This window comes from Prionailurus viverrinus, chromosome B2, assembly GCF_022837055.1.
Source record: "Prionailurus viverrinus isolate Anna chromosome B2, UM_Priviv_1.0, whole genome shotgun sequence".
Lineage (NCBI taxonomy): Eukaryota > Metazoa > Chordata > Mammalia > Carnivora > Felidae > Prionailurus > Prionailurus viverrinus.
This window is the reverse complement of record NC_062565.1, coordinates 137,466,112-137,488,905: the sequence shown is the minus strand read 5'-3', so window position 1 is coordinate 137,488,905 and position 22,794 is coordinate 137,466,112. Positions and strand designations below refer to the sequence as shown.

Genomic DNA, 22,794 nt, shown 5'->3' with positions numbered 1-22,794 from the left:
TGTTTATTGAAGCATTATTTATAATAGCCAAGATATGGAAGCAACTTAAGTGTCCACCAACAGACAAATGAATAAGAAAATGTGGAATATTGCACAGCCATCAAAAGGAGATCATGCCTTTTGAGACAAAAATGGATAGACCTAGAGGGTATTAAGTGAAACAAGTCCAACTAAGAGAGACAAATTCCATATGATTCCATTCAAAATCAAATCTTAAAAAATGAATACACAAACAAAAAGCAGAATCAGACCTATAAATATGGAGCAAAACTGATGGTTGCCAAAAGGGAAGAGGTTTAGGAGGTTGGGCTAAATGGGTGAAGGAGAGAGGGAGATACAGCCTTCCCATTATGGGACGAGAAAGTCACAGGAATAAAAAGCAGAGCATAAGGAATTCAGTGATACTGTAACAGTGATGTAATGGGACAGATGGTAGCTGTATTTGTGGTGAACATGGCATAATGTAAAAACTTGTCAAATCACTAAGTTGTACACCTGAAACTAACATAACCTTTGTGTATCAACTATACTCAAAAAAATAGGCAAAAGACCTGAATAGACACCTCATTAAAGAAAAAATATACAGATGACAAGCATATGAAAAGATGCTAGGGGCGCCTGGGTAGCTCAGTCGGTTATGCATCCGACTTCAGCTCAGGTCATGATCTCATGGCTTGTGGGTTTGAGCTCCTCATTGGGCTCTCTGCTGACAGCTCAGAGCCTGGAGCCTGCTTCAGATTCTATGTCTCCCTCTCTCTCTGCCCCTCTCATTCTGTCTCTCTCAAAAATAAACATTAAAAAAATTTTTTTAATGAAAACATGCTCCACATGATGTGTCATTAAGGAACTGCCTATTAGAACAAGACACCTCTTAGAGAGCCCAAAATCTGGAACACTGACAACACCAAATGCTGGCAAGGATATAGGAAAATGGGAACTCTAGAAGGAATGAAAAATGGCAGAGCCTCTTTGGAAGACAGTTTGGCAGATGCTTACAAAACGAAATACACCCTTACCATAAGATCCAGTAATCATGCTCTTTCGTATTTACCCAAATGAGTTGAAAATCTATGTCCACGCAAAAACCTGCCGGGGGGTATGTACAGCACTGTTATTTATAATTTCTCAAACTTGGAAGCAATCAAAATGCCTTACAGTAGGTGAATGGATACATCAACTATAGTACATCCAGACAATACAATCTTATTCAGCACTAAAAAGAAATGAGCTATCAAGCTATCAAAAGATGTGGAGGAATCTTAAACACATATTACTAAGTGAAAGAGGCCAATCTAGAAAGACTCTATGCTGTATGATTCCAACTACATGACATTCTAAGAAAAGGAGAAGTATGGAGAGAGCAAAAAAAGATCAGTGGTTTTCAAGGCAGGGACGGGGAGGACGTATGGGCAGAACACAGGATTTTTAGAGCAGCGAAACCACGCTGTTACTATAATGGTGGATATGTGCCATTATCCACGTGCCAAAACCCACAGGACGTGCAATACCAAGTGTGACTAATGTAAACCGTGGACTTTGGGTGATAATGGTGTGTAATACAGGTTCATCAATGGTACATCAAACGTTCTGGTGAAGGATTTTGATAGTAGGTGTTAGTGTTAGTGTGGGAAGAGGAGAAATCTCTGTACCTCTCACTCAGTTTTGCTCTAAACTGCTCTATAATGTACAACTGCTCAAAAAAAAAATAAAGTCTATTAAAAATAAACAAAAATAAAAGTTTTTCATGTAAAAAACTCCCAAACCTGCTCCACTTCAGTTACTTTTAATCATTGGGAAATAGGCTCCAAGAGGTTAGGGAACCAGGCTAGTAGATGCTAGAAAGAGCTGAGAGGGGTTTTAGGCAGGGCAGCTAGGCTGGGCTTCCCTGGGATCACCCTGTCAGTCAGAGCTGGAGCCAGAACCCAAATATCCTTCACACCCAGTCCACTGCTCAGAAGCTACACAAAGAGTTTCTTAATTGCAAGGTTTGCGAAAAACTAGAAATGATTGCCAAAGGACTCACCTCCAGAGATATTTGAAAAAAACTAATCATTTTCCTGGAATGACTTAGGAGCAATCCAGCTTTTCAGAACTATGCAGGACAGTGTGGAGAAAGGAAGGAACACTGTGCACACAGACATCTTCTAAGAGTCTCTTTAATTAAGAACTTTCGACAAACCGTTGACAATGATTACTTTTGTGTGGCGGAATTATGATTCCTTAGGAGATTATTTTTCTTGGTGGTTTTTCTGTATTTTCCAAGTTACCTGTGTTGGGCATGCATGATTTTCATAATTTGGTGGAGAAAAATGTTATTAAAAATACAAAATCAAAGCCCCTTTCATTTCTATTATTTCATGAGCTTTGTCAATGCCTGGACTGATGAGAGAGAAACACAGCTGGTGAATGGAAATCCCAAGGAATAAGGAGCTTGCTGTAGGGATATTACTTATTACTCTTTTCATAATATTTCTATCATCCCTAAGGCTGTTCCCATTTCTGAAACTCTTCAAGGCTTGCTATTTTGACAAGAAGTAAAACTAACAAATTTGCCACTAAAGCTTCTGAGTTTATTTATTTTTGAGAGAGAGAGAGAGAGAGAGAGCAAGCAGGGGAGGGGCACAGAGAGAGAGGGAGACAGAATCCCAAGCAGGCTCCATGCTGTCAGCACAGAGCCCAGGATGGGGCTTGAACCCACAAACAGTGAGATCGTGACCTGAGCTGAAACAAAGAGTGGGACACTTAACTGACTGAACCACCCAGGTGCCCCCTGAGAATAATTTTCCTAGTGGGAAATGCTTCTGACATATCATCAATAACCCGAACTACATGTCGAAGTGCAAAAAAGATCAGCTTCGAGGATTAGCTTTTTGTCCCCAGAGGACTTGTAAGTTGGAATGCAAAGAAAGCGCAGCATTAAGGTTTTGCTAGAAGGTCCTGAGTGTTGGCTTTCACTGAATGTAAAGGTTATGTTACCTTGCTCAAAGAGTAACGTTTTCTATACTAAGGAAAAGAGCAGATGCTTCACCTGTCAAGATGAAAATGAATTTTCCATTCCAGGGTTAATTCATCATTGCTGTTGATGCCAATTTGAAAGAGTAAAGAAACTGCTCCTGCCAGTCCCTTCCTGACACACATGCGTAGCCATCCTCAGGGTTGACTATTGTTCTGAGCTGGACCAGGTTTCCCAGCATCTGTCTGCTTCCAGTTGTGAGAATCTGGAAACTAGCTTGTACTTGGGGCATCCTTGGGGCATCAACAGCATTGGACAGGGCACTCTTGAACCAGCAGCCAATGAATAGCCTGTCTGGAGCCGTAGTGGGTTCACATGGTAAGCTGCCTCTTCTAAACTCATTATGGGCTAGGAAAGGTATGCCAATCTCACAAAGGCCCAGAATCCAGAGCAAATGAAACCACTGGGGGCACCAGGTTTCTTTCCCTAGATGAGTTTTGAAGGGAGGGACACTTCCAGCCATTCAATCTGGTGTCTTTCTTTTTATAAATACCACTTTTAAAAAAATCAGTGGAAGGGACCAAGGGCAGAAGGTGAGACCAAAAATGCCAGCTCTTTGTGCACCCTGACAGTTTGGAAGAAGAGTAGTTCCCCAGCACAATGTCTGTATAAGTCACAAACCTGAAACTTAACACAACAGGCATCTATACAGACAACAAAATAAACAAAATTCTCTACGTGATAATTTGCTTCATAAGGAGTGAACTTGGGAGGTTCATAACATGATGCTTATAATATGACCTACGTACAAATTGCTGACTATGGGTCTTTCACAAAAGAGAGCAGTAGCTGGGCAGGAGGAAGTTATCTGCTCTCTCCAACTGGCCAGCGGTCTGCACTCACCTCTATCTCTCACGTTGCATGATAAGGTTACATTCATGTAAAAGTGTAATTTGATAAAGCCTTCTGGAACAGTAGGTAACATGTACCAAGAGCCATAAGAATTTTTATGGCCTTTTACGAGCGACTCTACTTCTACAAATATCCAAAACCATAAGCAAATGTAGGCAAAAGATGTAATGAAAGAATGCAAAGCAAGCATAATTTATAACACCAAAAAAGAGAAAGCACTTAAATGTTTAACAGCATCAGGTTGTGGAATTAATGATGTTATATCCTCATGCATGATTACGCAGCCATTTAAAATCTTATTTTTAAAGAAAGTACATGAGTATAATACTAATTAAAATACGTAAATAAAAATATGGTTATATTCACAGTATGTCAAGAAAAGAAAATACTACCTCACACAAATGGAGTGTCGGTCTAAGTGGCATTGTTTTAAGAGCTAACTCGTATTAGCAGGTAGGTGCTATTATGATCTGCATTTCATGGACCAGGAAACAGAAGCACAAATGGTGTAAGCAACACCTGACATAGTCATACAACTAGGACGTATCAGAAAGGGGAGCTGAACATGGAACTAGAGTCTCCTGCTCTTACCCTTTCCACTATATTGCAATGAGGTACATCGCAATGTCCGGATGGTTGGTTGACTTTGGGTTGTTGTTGATTTCCTTAGTAATGTATTTTGTATCCTTAAATGACCTCAACTGAACATAAAGTTTTATAATCACAACTTTATTTTTTAAAATATAAATTCTCTTTTTATATCTGTCTCTGTCTTTAGACCATGAGGACTTTGAGGTAGGAACTGCCTTAGTAATCACTGCTATTACTATCATTATTGCTATGACCACTGAGTCACCTTGATGCAACAGTCCTTAGGTGCCAGGGAGCAGTCCACATGCCTCACTTCATGGAAACCACAGGGCAAAAACTACTACAGATAAGGCAACTAAAGGCAACTGTGTATTTCCAGCACTTAGCACATGCCTGGAAAGTAGTGAATACTCAGTAAATGGTAGTTAAGCTAACAAATAATAGCTTATAACAGCCATGGATATCATTTGGTTCCATGGGGGTACTGATGTCTTTCTTATATGCCAGAAGAAAACTCAAACCCAAAAAGTAGATGTAAAGTAAAAACTCAGAGAAAATAGGCCTGAGGTGGTCTGAATCTACCTCAACATACAGAAGTAGCCACATGCCCTCTCGGGGAAAGTGCTGGAGGAAGCTAAAGGAATGCTGTGCTCAGGGGCCCCATGGGAAGGGGGATGGGAAGACAGAAACTTGCAACAGGAAGTCTGTTTCCCCATGTTTCTTTCACCAACAGAGAAGGAGTATGGAGCCACAAGGCCACGAGTGGAAGGCTAGACCAGAAGTGGGTCTTCCAACCAAGTGCAGGGATGTTTGGTTTAGACTAAAACTTTACAGGACAGTTCGACATTCCATTGAAATGTTTCAGGAAGCATACACATTCTATCATGGCTTTTACTTATTCAATGAGCACCTTGTGGGGAAAGATAAACCCATTAAAAACAATATTTTATTTTACTTGTGAGCTCGAGATATTAGTGGGATTTTATTGTCATTTTTCTCATGGTTTTCTTCAGTTCAAGTGTCAAAACACTTTTAAACTAGAGGCCGGGCATGAAGGTGAAAGGAGGGCACCTAAGGCCCTTCCAAATATAGGCCCTGAGTGTACTTCTAGTCCTTTGATTAGAACAGGGAGATCTTGACACCAAAATCTTGGTAGGATATTTGATTGCCTAATAGTTTCCCTTTGGAAAAAAAAAAAAGACTATACTAGTAATGATGACATGATGTTTATATTTTTAAGCTACCTTGCTCTGTCATAACAAACACATACGTTTGGAAGAACTGTTTATTTTTTTCTTTTTACTGGTTGAGGAAACCAAACGACGAGAAGTCCAGTGACTTGATGAGATCCTCACTGCTAGATGAATGGTGAGGCCATTGCCCCTTGTCTTGCTTCTGACTCCAGCTAAGTCCTGCTCCTCCTCAAGATTTAGCTGACCTATCAGTTCCCATGCAGGGATCCTCCTGTCACATGCTTATCTACATCACAGCCCTTATGTCATGATGTTGAAATAATGAGTCTATTATCTGTGGCCCCAGCTCTGACTCACTTTTATGTACAGTTCTGAGCACGAGCGGCTGCCTCCTCACTCTGCAGAATGGTTAGTTTCACGATACACTAGAGGACTCTTTTAATGTAGGTGAAATATCATCATCTATACCGGTAGTTTTCAAACGAAGTTTCACATATTCCTGAGAATTAAAAATTTATTCTTCAACGTCTTTAAATTGTCTTATAATTTTAGGATTTTGTGCTTTCATTGTAATCATCTCTAAGAAATACCATTAAGACATTAATATCAGAATGTTCTGAATCACTTACATCAATGGTTCTCAAACCTGATGAGACTGAAGTCTTGGTGGGGAGCTTTACACAGTACTAATACTCATGAACCTGAATTATATTTGAATCAATTACATCAGAATCCCTGGTTGTAACATAGAGACGTTTTTTAAAAGACCCCCAGATGATTGAAATGTGTGAAGCACTGACACTCACCAAACTAGATAATCCATATAATTTTTGTTTCCTGAGTAACACATTTTCCATCAGTACACTTGCCTCAAATCCAACAGTTATATTTTAAGTATCTCAGATAAATAAAATACAGAATGGAAGCAAACAAAATACATAACCAACATGTTCTGCCAAAGCCAGATGATGTCACAGCATGCTGCACACAAGCAGAGGTTTTGTGATCATTCTGAACACAGGAAAGAGGTGGGGGAATGCAGTCATCACAAGAGTGCTTGGTAGACCAGCAGACCAGAGGTCTACCCCAAGCATGTTATAAACAGCAACTCAATTGCTGCAAAAAACATTATCATCGCTTTGTCTTTTAGTTTGTATTTCATTTGTGAGTTTATTCTGGTTTTGTACTTAAATGAGAGCTATAAAGGAAGTTTATACTTGGTTGTCCATTTAAATAATAAATATGATTATTCATATTTCAGCAGCATTATAATACAAAGAACAAGAACATTTTGCATCAGTATTAGGGGAGTCTGTGGCATTTTTTCCTTTTAAGTGGGTCAGCCTTAAGAATACTGATTTCTGGACCCTGGAGTAGGTGGGTCCAACGGGTGGTTGAATCAGGGACCCAGAAGATGGCTTCCCCCTTTGTTGGGGCTCTTGTGAGCATAAAATGATAAGCAGCTGTCCCTCCCCGAGGTTCTGAATATAATGTAAAACTGTTCTTCGTATTGGAACATTGCAAGGATTTCCAGTCTCCCAACAGCTGCTGCATTTTGACTCATCCCATAAAGGCATATTGGGACTCCCCCAACCAAGTCTTTCCCAGGCTACAAGAAGTTGGCTGGCTTCCTCAGTTCCACAGAAGCTCTGAGAGGTGTCTGTAACATGATACAGGACCCAATCCACCTGGTCTGGGATCTAAGGTTGTCCATTCATAAGAAGGATATTTTGGTCATGAGAACACAATTTTTTAACCCCAAATGGCAGGGGTGAAATCCCACCTCAGAATTTCCAGCTAGGAATTTATGTGTTATCTATCTGCTAAGAAGAACACAGAGATTCCTCTCATAGAGAAGCAGCTTATCAAAGGGCATCCTTCATCCCCTAAGTGACAGAGTTGCTTGTCTAGAATGCCAGGCCTCTCTAATGACAAAGTCCATGCCACACCAAGGAAATCAGTGGAGACACAAGTCTTGTTTCAAGCCGCACCAGAAGTTAGTAGCAGGGAAAGACTCTAAGAGTTGAGTAGACTGCCTATAGAATCTAGTCAGCCAGGGAGAAGGAGTTGATGAGCCACTTAATTATGAAGTGGCATTTATCTCAAAATCATAGCAATAGGAAGGCTCCCTGTAGAAGAAGCTTGGCATTACAAAGAACTCAAGAGATAATATAATTAAATCTTCTCCACTGTGACAACAACAGCATAGCATAGCTGACAATGTGTCCATTCACAATCTCAAAGGCCTGTGCCTGTCAGAAACCTTCAACTGAGAATTAATGATCCTCATTGTTTATAGCCAATATGTTTTTAAAATGTTCTTTCCTCTAAATATAGGGACTCTGAGTCATTGTCTTATTTCCCACTTAAAAATATAACTGCTCTAAATAATTGTTTAATAATTAACAGTGCAAAGAATTCAGCTCTAGACAGAGCAAATATTCTTTGTGATGAGAGCTGGTTATAATTGATCATGAAGTAAATGCTTGTCTGCCCAGAGCGTGGCCTCTGGTGAACACATATGGAGCAAATGGATGCCATAGCTTCAGTACTGGAGGTTCCATCGAGGCACCAAGATGACAACACTCGCTATATTAACAAAGCAGAACTAGATGACAGACAAGAGAGCGCATCGTTTTTATGTTTATGCTTAAAGTATCCATGCCAATTCAATACTCCAGATCCCTTTTTTCTCTAAATGAACACCAGGGTACACACTTTAGAAACGTGGCCATAATTCTTTCTGGTATTTTGTTTTCCTTTTCACCCTGCATTGCTGTTTGCTTTTCTTTTTTTTTTTTTTTTTTGGTTCTTACCTTTACTCTTCTTTATTACTCCACCAGTGGAAAGGGAAATGGTGTCTGAAGACAGTTGTGATGAAACGATAACCAGTAATACAATATTTCCGTAGCATAAGACATTTCAGGAGGGGCACAGGGGACAGGGGAGCTGGAGTCTGGTGGTCTGTTGGGTGGATAAAGTGACCAGGGCGTGCGGTGTGTGACACTGTTTGGAATTACTGGGGAATATAAAGAACTGTGGTCTGTAACAGGTTCAGAAAAGGGGCATAAAGAATTATTAAGTTGAATGCTGAAGGCCAAACCAAAGATTTATTGTATATTTGTACATATTAGGCTTTGACTTGCGAATTTCTCTGAGTCTTGAAAAACACCCACTAAAAGGGTAGTGATCCAAACAGGAGTGGACTCTGAGGAGTTTGTGGGACTCACATGTGGCGGGGGGAGGGGCATGAGAAGAAACACAGTGAACAGATGAATGAGCTCACTGTGATTTGTCAGTGGCTCACCGCAGAGTTTTCATTAAGGTCAGCCAGTATTAAGGTTCAATTAACAATCAGTTATCATCCATGAGATCAATCTTGCTCTAAAATTTCTCTCAATACAATTAAACAGTACAATTAACCAACTGTCAGGGGAACAGTCTCAGTCTCTATTGTTATTATCACCTTTGAGTCCTTGCATACTTTTTAAGCCTAGCGAGAAACCTTTAAACTAAAGCACTTTATTATATTGAAAAAAAAGGCATGGGCTGGCTCCTTTTGAGCCAGAGATTCCCAAGTGATGATGACAGCTGTCACTGATGGAAGTCTACTGTGTTCCAAAAACTGCATTAGACATTGTATATATGGTTTCCCTCTTAGCTCACAGTAGCCCAAGGAAATGGACATTATTTTTCCCATTTAATAGTTTGATATTATCTGTATCTGAAAAGGATGTATGTTTCATAATAGTAAAACCAGCATGTGACAGATGGGAACTTTCCACAACGCCCTGGTCATGTCCAGTCAATAAGCATCTATTAAAGCACTAGACGGTATAACATCTGTTAACAGTTCACAGGTTAGAGACTGTGAAGAATGTAAAAAAAGTACAAATAGTTTATAGGGAAATCAGGATACACATGCATGAAGAACCAATCTAAGTTAAATTTAAAAACTGAAAGAAAAAAATAAGCCAAAAACCTATGACATTCATTTTTGTGTATTTGGCACAAAGTGTCTGAATTATTGAACAAATGAATGAAATCAGTCAACCATTGACCAACTGCTAGGTTGTATGGTGCTGGCTCAATGAACTAAGTCTAGTGAAGGAAAGCTCATTATAGACTTGAGTAGTAGCAAGATTTCCTGAATGAGATGAGGTCTGAGCTGGGCCTGGAAGAATTAAAAACACTGGAATTATCAAGAAGGACTGAAGTCCCACCGGGTAGGGGGAATACAGGAAACAGGCACACATGACCCCTTCCCTGTCCAGGGTCCCCTTCTGCAGCACCAGCCCCGCCTCCCACCACTGTTCCCTCTCAGCCTTTTTGCCTGAGCTCATCTGCTCCACTCCCTTGTTTGAGTTCTGTTCCAGCTAGTTCTCAGAATGCCTTGAAGCTGGCATTGATTTTGCGAAGGCATCTCTGGATTAACCAGGAACGCCTCTGGCCTTTAGTGGAGAGTGGAAAGATAGTGTTTGTCCTATGGATGATTCTAGGCTTTTGTAAGCAAGGTAATAAATTATTCTTAAATCATGATGAGTATCTCCCATTAAATCACGATGAGTATCTCCCATTCCCAAACAGCTGTGAAGGGGGCTTCCCATGGGAATTCTGGCATTTGGGAGACCCTCCTGAGTCTTGCTGAAAGTCATTCCTAGCAGGCCACGGAACAACTTTTCAACTACCCTTGTGCCTCTGCCCCAAAGTCAAGGCCAATGTAAAACACACCCTCTCAGACTTTGGTGACAGGGGCTCAACACAGAACCCGAGGTTCCCCCCACACACTGAGGTCTTGTTTCCCATCTTCCCACTCAGGTTTCCTGAATCCTGTCCAGCTTCTGTCAAGAGATTCCTGGAACGAACGTCACTTTGTTCTTTATCTCATGACAAGTGAAGAACTGCCCTGCATCGGAGTCATGAATTGGTTCAGTTTTTCAAAAGCTCCATACCTCCAATTGTGGACTAAGATTGTTAGGACTGTGGTAACCCTCATATGACTGACTGCTTTTTTCACTCTGAAAAATCTCCCAGTACCCTATCATTGTGCTAAAGTCGTATCCTCTTTGATTCTGTTTTTCAGGAACAATATGAGACACTTGGAGCTGTGCTCAGCAGCAGAAACTGCTTTTCCAAACATAGCTCACTTCAGGAGTAAAAAGAGTGGTTTCCCTTTTTTACAGGTTGGGAGACAGCTTCTGTTTTGTTACTGCTCGCGAGCCAGCAGTGCCGTCCTCGATAGAAAAGATGCGTTGCCGCCCCGATGTCTCAAGAGAAAGACAGCTGTAAACCCTGTCAAAATATAGTGCTTCGTGTTTCCAAAATAGTGTTCCAACCCATCAGTGCAAGGAAGCTCACAGAAGATCCTGAGAAATAAGTAGAAGAACCCGGATGGAGTAGGAAAGTTTACCCAGTGGGAGGAGAGTCAGGTGGAGGGGCCAATCCTGCGGTGGGAAATATGTTTTGAGATTCTGGGGCCAGTCTTTAACAAAAGATTTTCTTGTGAGGGCTGACGAGTTTTTTCCTCTGGGATTTAAAACACCTGGGTCTACAAATCCAACATTTTCATAGCAAAAATCTTGCCTTATATATATATATATATATATAAAATATTTAAAAAAAACTCTGTCATAGGAACAGAACGGTAATGTAGGAAGAGGCTACACAGATTTGAAGGAAATATTTTTGGGTACTAAGATCAGAGCATTTACTTGTGTTGGTTATAGAACTCTGGCTAATTTTCACTTCCTGTCTGGAGTATCATTTCCTGGTAAAAGTGTGGAGGGGGGTGGGGCGGGGGAAGTCCCAGGCCTTGATAGGCTTGTTTCCCCTGAAGTTTCCAGATTGCCCACATGGAAGCGTCAGTGTGTGCCAGCCCTCCACTGAAGAAGGAGCAGGTTCAAGACCTGGCGCTGTGCAGACGAGTGGCACTGCTCCCAGAACTGTCGTCCAATAAAGAGCCATTGTGGGATCTGACCCCTTCGATGCGCTGGACAAATGACTCAAATGAAAAGCACAATGCATGTGAGTGGAACCAGAAACTTGAATGGAGTGGTAATCACTTCCTTAGTGTGGATCACATCATTGTTCATATAACTTCATTCTGTAATTCAGTCCTTGCCTCGTGGAGTAGTACAGATTTCCATTCACCGGTTGATAAGTGGGAATGATTACTGTGGTAACCATTAAGCGACACAGGGATACAGGTGACTAGCGCTGGTAGGGAAGGGGAGTGGAAAATGGCTAGGGGAGGTGCAAAGGGGTTAGCGTTCATCAGGAAGACACAAAACATCTACATATGTGATCGATACAAACTGCTGTTCAGCTATTGGGAAACTGGAGACTGCATCTGGATCCAAATCAGGCCTAGGGATTAAAAATAGCTATGGTTTCTATGTGAGAATGAGGTCAGAGGCATCAAGAGAACCAGGGATAGGGGTAAAGGTCCAGGCTAAAACTGTGCGGCTGACACCCAATTGTTGAGCTTTGGGTCCTACAGACTGGATATCTAGTGCTTAAATCCAAATACTGAGGGTCAGAAGGAACAGGGTGCTAAGCCATACTTTCCATCTGGGTGACCTGGAGAATATCTTTACACAACAGCCAACCTTACCTCGAACAAAAACAAAACAAACCAGAAATCCCCTACCCAGATGCTGCTCTCAGCTAAGTTTTCTCAAATGAATCAGTGGGAGGACACAGTTGACTTGGACACCAACAGACCAAATGAGAACTGCTTTTCAGCTGGACCACCTTACCATACTCCACATGCCTCAGTTTTAGGAGCAGGTGTTTCTATCTCTGAGCCAGTTATATTTGTCACCTAATCAGTTTTGACCAGAAACACGGTCAATCCCAAATAAGCCTCTTTCCTTCTTGGATCCTTACTGATATTGGTCACTCGGTCCACTTCTTTTCTGACACATATAGCTATCAACAGATATATCTATACACCAGTTCCATTTTAATAAAAACATCCACCCTAAAATATGAATAGAAATAAAAAAATAAAAACATCCCCGGTATCTGTAAAAGGATGCAAACATTTCAATGAAAAGTCCATTTGATTCAACGTCCAATTTTTCTTCATTCATCGGATTTGACCAGGACAGGCTCCACCTCCCTAAGTGGTCTACAATGACAACAGGTTATTTTAAATGTGCATCAGTTGTTTCTTTCAAATTATATTATGCCTTGGTAACAGGCAGCCTGTATCTGGCGGAAAATACAAGTAAATCTTTCTTCCAGTAACCCAGCATTAAATTCCCCCATATTATCAACTAACCAGAATTAAGCAAAATGATGGATTTGAGACACACGAACTCCTCTCCCTGGAGATTCATCATGCGAAATCGAGATGACGTAGCCAGCAACATGTCAAAGATCTCCACCATCCCCTCTACACATTTTCCCTGGTTCCTATGAAGACACAGAAAATAAAAAGAAAAAAAAAGTATTAAAGCACAGATAAACTTTCAGATCCATGATAAGGTTCACATTCAAAAAAATCTACTGGCTCCAAATCTGTCACAAAAAACTACAGCCTCTTCTCTTCATGGAGCATGAACATTCATTTGAATTCTAGAAGGCAAAACCAACAAAAAAAGGTTTTCCATCAATGAAACATTTCATTTCAAATTCTTAGAAGAGACATACTGTTCAATTCCAAAATATGCCATGTTAAATACAGAGTTCTTCAAAGAGAACACAGGCAGTAACTTTTCTGACGTCGGCCATAGCAACTGGTTTTCTAGATAGGTCCCCTGAGGCCAGGGAAACAAAAGCAAAAATAAACTAGTGGGACTACATCAAAATAAAAGCTTCTGCGCAGCAAAGGAAACAATCAGCAGAACTAAAGGACAACCTGCTGAATGGGCGAAGATATTTGCAAATGACATATCCAATAAATATAAAGAACTTATAAAATTCAACAACCAAAAAACGAATACAATTAAAAAATGGGTACAAGACATGAACAGACATTTCTCCAAAGACATACATACAGATGACCTACAGACCTGAGAAGATACTAAATAAACATCACTCATCCTCACAGAAATGCAAATCAAAACTACAAGATATCACCTCACACCCATCAGCATAGCTAAAACAAACAACACAGGAAACAATAGATGTTGGTGAGGATGTATAGAAAAAGGAACACTCATGCACTGTTGATGGGACTGCAAACTGGTGCAGCCTCTGTGGGAGCAGTATGGGGGTTCCTCAGTAAGTTAAAAATAGGCCTGCCCTGAGATCTAACAATTACACTTTTGGGCATTTACCCAAAGAATTCAAAAGCACTAATTCAAAGGGCTATTTGCACCCCTATTTTTATAGCAGCATTACTTACAGTAGCCAAGATATAGAAGCAGCCCAAGCGTCCATCAGTTGATGAATGGATAAAGAAATGGTACATATAAACAATGGAATATTATTCAGCCATGAAAAAGAATGGAATCTAGCCATTTGCAGCAACATGCATGAAGTGACATGAATTATACTGACATTCCCTCAGTATAATGCTGAGTGAAATAAGTCAGTCAGAGAAAGACAAGTACCATGTGATTTCACACACACGTGGAATTTCAGAAACAAAACAAATAAGCAAAGGGAAAAAAAAGAGACAAACCAAGAAACAGACTCATAACCATAGTGAACAGATGGTTTCCAGAGGGGATGCTGGTGAGGGGGACGGGTAAAATAGGTGATGGGGATTTAGGAGTGCACTGTCACGATGAGCACTGGGTGATGTACACAAGTGTTGAATCACTATATCATATACCTGAAACTAATGTAACACTCTGCTGACTAATTGGAACTTAAAAAGAATTAAAAAATATTTCTTCAACTTATGGGTAATCAAAAATGACTAAGATTCGGGTAAATGATTTTTCTAAGTGTTTACTGATTTGCTACTGTATTATAGGCATTGTGCTAGTTACGGGAATAAAAGGAGGGCCTCTGCTCTCAATATGCTCATAACCTTAAAATAATATAGTCGGGTCTAACAGCTTGTATAAAGTGCTTTTGAAATACAGGAGAAAGTATAGCTGGGAACTGTGGCTGGATGAGAACCATTTATGTTGCCAGGTAAGGATTAGCCTAGCAGGTGGCATTTGAGTTGATAGTTTAAGAAATGTAGGCTTTTCCTCAACAGGAGTGTGAAACATCACTGGAAGAGAGTCTTAAACATGGAAAGGACGAGCAGAGTGAAGGAACACAGACCAGTATGCTAGAGGTATGAAAGAGCTAAGAGATTAATCTGGGGAAGCAGGAAAAGGTCAGGTGACCAAGGATGTCCTACATTATAAGAAATTTAGGCTTTTTCCCTGTACAACAGAGCCTTGGCATAGAGGGTTTGACATTAGTAGTTGCAACTATTAATTGAGCAAACCTGAAGGTTTGTAATATGTAATATTTAAAAAAGAAAGTATTAGTATCTTTTTTATACGGTTGATGCAGAAATTAAATGAGATCGTACATATGACAGGAATCTGTGCATGTTTTTGTTCACAAGCTGGATTTGGGGCATGTTGTCTTTGAGGGGGACAAGAAGAATTTAAAATACCCTACGCTGGGGCACCTGGGTGGCTCAGTGAGTTAAGCGTCCAAATCTTGATTTCGGCTCAGGTCACAATCTCATGGTTCATGAGATCAAGCCCCACTTCAGGTTCTGTGCTGACAGCACAGAGCCTGCTTGGGATTCTCTCTCTCTCTCTCTCTCTCTCTTTCTCTCTCTCTCCCCCCTCCTTGTGAGCACTCTCTTTCTCTTTCTCTCAAAATAAACATTTGAAAAAATAAAATAAAGTATCCTATGCATATGTAAACATATATTTGTGAAAAAATAATAATATAAAACATGAACAGTAAGCACATTGTCCACCACCTCGTTGTATTTTTTATTAACGTGTTTTGGAGTTCTTCATCAACTGTTTTTAACAGCTGCATAACTGTTTTTAACAGTATATGTTTTTCACTGAACAAAGCACTATCCTTTTTTTTTTTTACCACTTCTTTGTTGGTTGACATTTCATTTGACTTCAAGTATTTTGCTATTACAAACATTTCATGCAAAAACTATTCTTATGTTTGTCTTCAGACACAGGTACAAATAGCTATAGAAAAATTTCTAGAAGTAGAATTGCTAGATCAGAGGACTCATGCATTTTTAATATTGATAAATAGTTCAAACATTGCTTCCAAAAAGTGTGTACCAACAGGCTTTTGCTAGAAAAATATATCAGTTTAAACTCCTTTTCTGGGAGGTCTGCTCTTATCCTTTGCTGATATTTTTCTGTTAGGTTATTAGTCATTTTCACATTGATTCTTAAGTGCCCTTTATATCTTATAGTAATTAGCCTTTTGTTCTGTGTATGTTCAATCCTTTTCTAATGGTGTGTCATGTTCTTTCTTTTCTGGTGTTTTCTTCTGCAAAATATTTAATTATTACATAATTGACTTACCAACCTTGTTTAGAAAAGTAGGTCTTGCTTGAAAATGTCATTTCCCTTCCAATAACATATAAAAAATTATCTTATGTTTCCTTCTAGTACAGCTCCATGTTTTTTAAGTCTTTCATCATCTGGGATTTATTTTTTGCAACAACCATACTTAAGTATAGTCACATGTCATATCATTCACTCATGTGAAGGTGCATCTCGGTGGCACAATTAAGCATCCAACCTTGGCTCAGGTCGTGATCTCACAGTGCATGAGTTGGAGGTCGACGTTGGGCTCTGCGTTGACAGCTCAGAGCCTGGTCCAGCTGACTTTGGATTCGGTCTCCCTTTCTCTCTCTATCCCTACCCCACTTGTGCTCTCGCTCTCTCAAAAATAAATTAATAAACATTAAAAAAAATAAAGTATACAACTCAATTGATTTTATTATATTCACAGAGCTGTGAATTGCTTAGGATTTACTTTGTGTAAGACATGAGACAAAGACTCAGCTTAGTATTTGTCCCAGGCAACTAGTTAGTTTTAACACCATTTATGTGACAAACCCTCTCTTTATATATGAGTTGAAATATGCTAGGCACTTTCAATAAATTCATTTACTTTTTACAACTGCCCTCTAAGGTTATTATTTTTGCCATTGTCCAAATGAGGGAATTGGGACTCAAAACTGTTAAGTCAAACCATACTACCTACCACCAGAAGGAAGAATTCCAACAGTATTTTCTTTGTCTTTCTTTCTTGCTCTACTTTAATTCATTCAAAAAGATTTACCGAGGGCCCATTATACACCAGGCCTTGTGTTAGACATTTGGGCACAGAGAAGAAAGACATGGATCTTGTTCATAAAGGTGTCCCAGGGACAAGGACAAGGGACAAGACAGACAAGGTGAAAGACCATGGAATACATTCCCCCAGAAAAGGTAGAGAAAGAAAGTCTTACGACTAATGGCAGCCCCCCCCCCAAGTTTAACCCCACCAATACTGAAGAAATGGCCATAGTCTTCTTCAATAAAGGTAAGTGGGGTCTTAAGTAAAGTGTATATCATGGTATGCGGTACATCGTAGCAGCTATATTTAACTATTACGATCATATATGCAGATAAATACAGCCACAGATGTTAAGGGAGAGGTTGGCCTTTTTGACTCAAGTATCCAGAAAACAATTACCACAGTGCATGTTGGTTTTACTGCCATATCCGGCTTCGTGGAAGCTCTACCAAAGCAGAGGGGAATCTCTGCGTTGCTAAACAGGGGGATGAAATAGTGGTCACAACCAAAGGGTGACTTGGCCTTAAGGAGGGACAGCACACTAGAAGGGAGTTTTTCTTGTCCTGTAGTCAAAAAAAATTTTTTTAGAAGCAGCACATTTTCTTTCTAGTGAAAAAATAAACAAGGATAGGGGAAAATGTTCGGAGGATGAAGCTTTAAAAATAACAACTCACAGCCAAAATAGAGAAATGTTCCTTTCTCAGTATAAAGTCTCTGTTTACTTAACAGACTGCACGCCGGCAGGGGAGGAACTCTCAGTGTGGGAGGGAGCCTGTGCTCACCTGCTGTGAGCAAAAGTTCAGTGCAGAAACTGAGAAAGTGGAGCCCCAGCAGTTCTCTTTCTTCTGGTCCCTTCTCAACAGTCTCCCACATTTTCCCCGCACGATGCTCGTTCTTATCCCCTCCGGCCAGAGTGGACCCCTCTCAGCCTCTTCTTACCAGATATCCTGTCAATTCTAACCAGCAGTTCTCACCTGCCCAGGTCCGCTGCTTGCTCTGCACATACCAAAGGAACCATAGCCGGAGCCCCAGCAAGGACACAGACCCACAGCTGTCAATTCCTTTCTTGTTCTGTGTGTGTGTGTGTGTGTGTGTGTGTGTGTGTGTGTTCCTATAGAGGATGTGGAGGGAGCAGACATTAAGTATAAAGCATTGAAACATTATGATAAGAAGACCCTGGGGCTGACCTTCCACGCAAACAAAAGTGCTTCTTAACTTTGAGGGCTCCTGGGGGGATATGCAATCCAGTGAAGCTGCAATTTTCTAAGCAGTGCTGTAAGAGTCTTGAAGAACTCGAAGCTGATGCCTCTATAAGAATAAACTCACTGTCCTTTCAATGGGAAAAACTCGCTTGTTTGAAACACTTCAGCGATTCTGCTCTTTGTGTAATAAATTAAAAATATGTGCTTTGATGGCCCTGAAGATGTTTCTGGTATATCACTAGAACGCTGTCCTCTTGGAGATAACTGCCTGGTTGTGTAGCATGCATGAATCTCCATGAGCATTGCTGGCACAGGTGAAAAGGCTGGTGATGTGAGCTAGTGAGCTGATGATGTGTCCCTTTCAGATCAGGTACAAACCTATGTGGACTTTAAAGGTTAGACAGACACCTGTTGTCTGCCGAACACAAAGGAACACTTTATTGTCCACTGAAGTCATTACATGCTGGAGTCAGGGCTTCATTTTCCAAGTCCTGCTGAAATACTGTCTACTAACCTTAAGGAGCCAATCAGACTAGAGCATTTAACTCAATTTCAGAGGGGACAGATGAATCAATAGCACCAGAAATGGGTGATTATAAGAATCTGGAGGTAAAGTTGCCACAATAAGAGAAAATTAGGCTAAATCCATGAGCTGCTCGTGAGACAGAGAAACACATAGGGTAAGGACCAACATTTATTTTTAAAGGAAACACAACATCAGTCATAAATCAGAAGCAGTTTACCAAGCAGACCAACCCATGACCCCCACTGTGAGATGTGACAGCTGTGACAATGAACTCCTCCACCCATTACATCAATCCCTGTTCAGAGCACCTCAGAATCCCCTCGTGGGGAAACCTTGTTCTGTACTTTACCATCTTTAGATGCGGTCCATCTGCACTTAAGTGGTGGGAGAAGGAACTTGAAAGAACATTTGCTTACGGTATGTCCCGGAAGTTTATCCTTTATAGAAATGAAAGCCTATTTCCACATGCAAAACAAAGAATCCTAATACATGTAGGCAGATCAAACCTGCACTTGTATATCAGACAAAAGGTTAGTATCCAAAATCTATAAAGAACTTACCAACTCAACACCTGAGAAACAAATAATCCAGTGAAGAAATGGGCAGAAGACATGAATAGAAAATTTTCCAGAGAAGACATCCAGATGGCCAACAAGCACATGAAAAGATGCTCAATGTCGCTCCTCATCAGGGAAATACAAATCAAAACCACCATGAGATACCACCTCACACTGGTCAGAGTGGCTAAAACGAACAACTCGGGAAACAACAGATGTTGGTGAGGATGTGGAGAAACGGGAACCCTCTTGTACTGTTGGTGGGAATGCTAACTGGTGCAGCCACTCTGGAAAACAGTGTGAAGGTTCCTCAAAAAATTAAAAATAGAATTACCCTATGACCCAGCAATAACACTACTAGGAATTCATCCAAATGATACAGGTGTACTGACTCATAGGGGCACATGTACCCCAATGTTTATAGCAGCACTCTCAACAATAGCCAAATTATGGAAAGAGTCCAAACATCCATCAACTGATGAATGGATAAAGATGTGGTATAAAGGTATACATACAATGGAATACTAGTTGGCAGTGAGAAAGAATAAAATCTTGCCATTTGCAACAACGTGGAGGGAACTGAAGGGTATTATGCTAAGTGAAATAAGTCAGTCTGAGAAAGATATCATATGTTTTCACTCATATGTAAAATTTGAGAAACTTAACAGAAGACCATGGGAGAAGGGAAGGGGAAAAAATAGTTTCAAAGAGAGAGTGAGGAAAGCCTTAAGAGATGCTTAAATACAGAGAACACACTGAGGGTTGATGGGGGGGGGGAGGGGGAAATAGGCAATGGGCATTGAGGAGGGCACTTGTTGGGATGAGCACTGGGTGTTGTACATAAGCGATGAATCATGGGAATCTACTCCCAAAGCCAAGAGCACAGTGTATACACTATATGTTAGCTAGATTGACAATAAATTATACTTGAAAATATTAAAAACAATAAACTAATCTTACAAAATGCAGTTACCTCATAGCCTCTCTCTGTATGAGAAGAAACTGATGGAAAAAGAAAACCAGGGAGATCAACATAAGACATTTAATTAAGTTGTCCTGCAAACAAAGTGCAATATGAGTAGAAAAAGATTACAAATTAAGGTGCCGTTGAAAATCAATAGTAGTAGGTTTTGTTGTATTTAAAGAGTTTCTATACCTTTGATGCCACAAAATCTCTCAGCATATGCTCTGAAATGCCATGACTCCATAAATATTTGTATGATCAAGAGGTTTACATACACAACTCTTTGGCATGTGGAACAAAATGCTGGAGACAGAAAATTATAAGCAATATATCTTGAAAGATGCAAAATGTGAATGGCTGTATCTCACAGCTTATTACTTGAGATGAGGGTGGTGAAGACTTTGGTGTCTGACTGCCAGGGTTCAAATCCTGGTGCATCTGTTTACCAATTATGTGACCTTGAACCGATTACATAAGCTGTGTGTCTGAATGAGCATATAGACAGACTCACCCACATTGGACGTAAGTTGAACAAGAAATAAGTACTCCATTGGGATGTGGTAGCTGTTTGATCCAGCAGGTTTGCCCGTGTGGATCAATAAAGAAATAGTACCGGAAATGAGGCAGTGCCGTAAGAAACATTTGCTCCCTTGGTGCCATCTTCCTTGGTAGGTGACTTTCCCTTGCAGGGACCCAAGATCCTTCTGACCTCTAGTTCTGCCCTGTCCAGGTCCTTGAAATGTTCTTCATTTGCACAGTTTTTGGGGAAAGGGCTGGGGTGGGCACAGAATGTGCATTGGCAGGAAGTGCTGTGAGCACCGGATGGCTCACGCAAAGGACAAGCTTTTCACCCCTCACTTCACATATGGCCAAAAAGAATAGTGGGAAGAAAGAACCTCCTAGAAGGTGAAGTCAGAGTACACGGAGAACAATGGAAAGCTCCTTTTCCCTAGAGAACAGATTCAGGGACTCAAAGAACTTTCAGGATCCTTCCCATAGAAGCCTTCCCTCATTCTGCCCAGTAGGATTTCACAACTGCTATGAAAGAGTGATACTGACTATTCCCCCTTCCCTTTTTTCTCAGTGGGAGCTTTAACTGCAGTTACTTTGCCCTTACTCCAACACTGGATATTAAGTGTATTTGTGGGGTGAGGCTGCCAAACTAGGAGTCACATCCATGCTTGATGGAGTGGACTGCACATCACTGAGAAATCTTTCAGCTGATGGACTTAGGGTGGGTACAGCGATAGCTACAACGTTGAACCATTTCCCTAGGGGAAGAGCAGTGTGTCCTCTATGTGTGGGAGAAATGGATATGTGCTAGCCAGAAGTGAAGACTGACAAAGACTGACTGATGTATTCACCAAAATGCATTTCCTTTTCTCCTGCATTTCCGCCTAGACAACATTTCCCAGCCTCCCTTGTACTTAAGAGTGGCCATGTGCCTGGATTCTGCCTAATGAAAAGTGCATGGAAATAATGTACATCACTTCTGTGATGAAAGAGTGAAAAATCAGGTGTGCCTTTCCTAGTCCTTCTCCTCAGTCTACTGCCCAAATGAAGAGCATCTCCAGGACCCAAGCAGAATCAAAAGTTGGAAGGATTCTGGTCTCTGAATGAGAAGATCACCTATCAAGATGCCTACACCGGACTTGAGTAAGAAATAAACTTTTGTGTGTTGAACAGCTGAAATTTTAGGGATATCTGTGGCAACCGTTAGCCTGAACTCCATGATAGAGAATAGATGCAGGAGTCTGACTACTCCTGCCCCAGCACGCTCTTGACACACTGACACACAAGCACATTTAGAATACAAAAATATACTTACCTTCTGTAGACATGGCTACTGACTGATCAAAGGGATATAAGAAATATATTCTACGGCACCTTGCTTTATAGATTCTAATCACTTCCAACTGACATGATTAGGAAAGATGTCAATGAGTCTATGGCATTTGATGTAGGTCTCCAAGGATAGATTGAGTAGGAGGAAGAAAATCGCAGGCAGATTAACTGGAATCAATAAAATTTGACAGGCGGGAGTAATGACAGAGTCATGAGGAATCCAGCTGGTAGAGTTTGGTGTTTATAAGGAGAGAAACTTAGAAAGAGAGCTTAGTCAGCATGCGGTATGCTTAACAAAAGGCTTAGGACATAATATATAAGAAAAGATCATGGAAGGCTTATCAGTGAGTGACATGATCATGATGCTTTGGTATATTTAATTTGGCGTCAGTGTGCAGAGGAGAGTGAGGGAGAGAAGGGAGTCTGGAAAGAGACTGCAGGCATGAGGAAGGAAGAGAAGGCAAAAGACTGTGACCATGGTTACAAAGATAAAGAATGGACAGTTTGGAAGTCTTCCGTGAAGGAACAATCAACAGACTTGGTGAATGATCCACAGAGTTGGGCAAAGAAAGGAAGAATTTAAAAACACCTTTGAAACTATATACCAGGATGACTGGAAAGATGATGGAAGAAATAGAAAAAATCGGAGGGCCTGGGTGGCTCAGTCGGTTGGGCCTCCAACTTTTGATTTCAGCTCAGGTCATGATCTCACAGTTCATGATCAGGCCCCATGTGGGGCTCCATGCTGGGTATGGAACCTGCTTACGATTCTCTCTCCCTCTCCCTCTGCTTCCCCACACATTCACACTCTCCTTCTCTCAG

At 40.7% G+C, this 22,794-nt stretch overlaps 1 protein-coding gene across 5 annotated transcripts in view; it reads right to left on the bottom strand.

Annotated features, from left to right (window-relative positions):
* The window catches only part of ESR1 (estrogen receptor 1), a 380,605-nt gene that overhangs the window by 21,895 nt on the left and 335,916 nt on the right, over positions 1-22,794 (bottom strand). For all 5 annotated transcript variants that reach the window (XM_047860318.1, XM_047860317.1, XM_047860320.1 and 2 more), the window contains one exon: positions 12,935-13,068. In XM_047860318.1, coding sequence (XP_047716274.1) covers positions 12,935-13,068 — 134 coding nt within the window. The remainder of the gene's footprint in view (positions 1-12,934; positions 13,069-22,794) is intronic.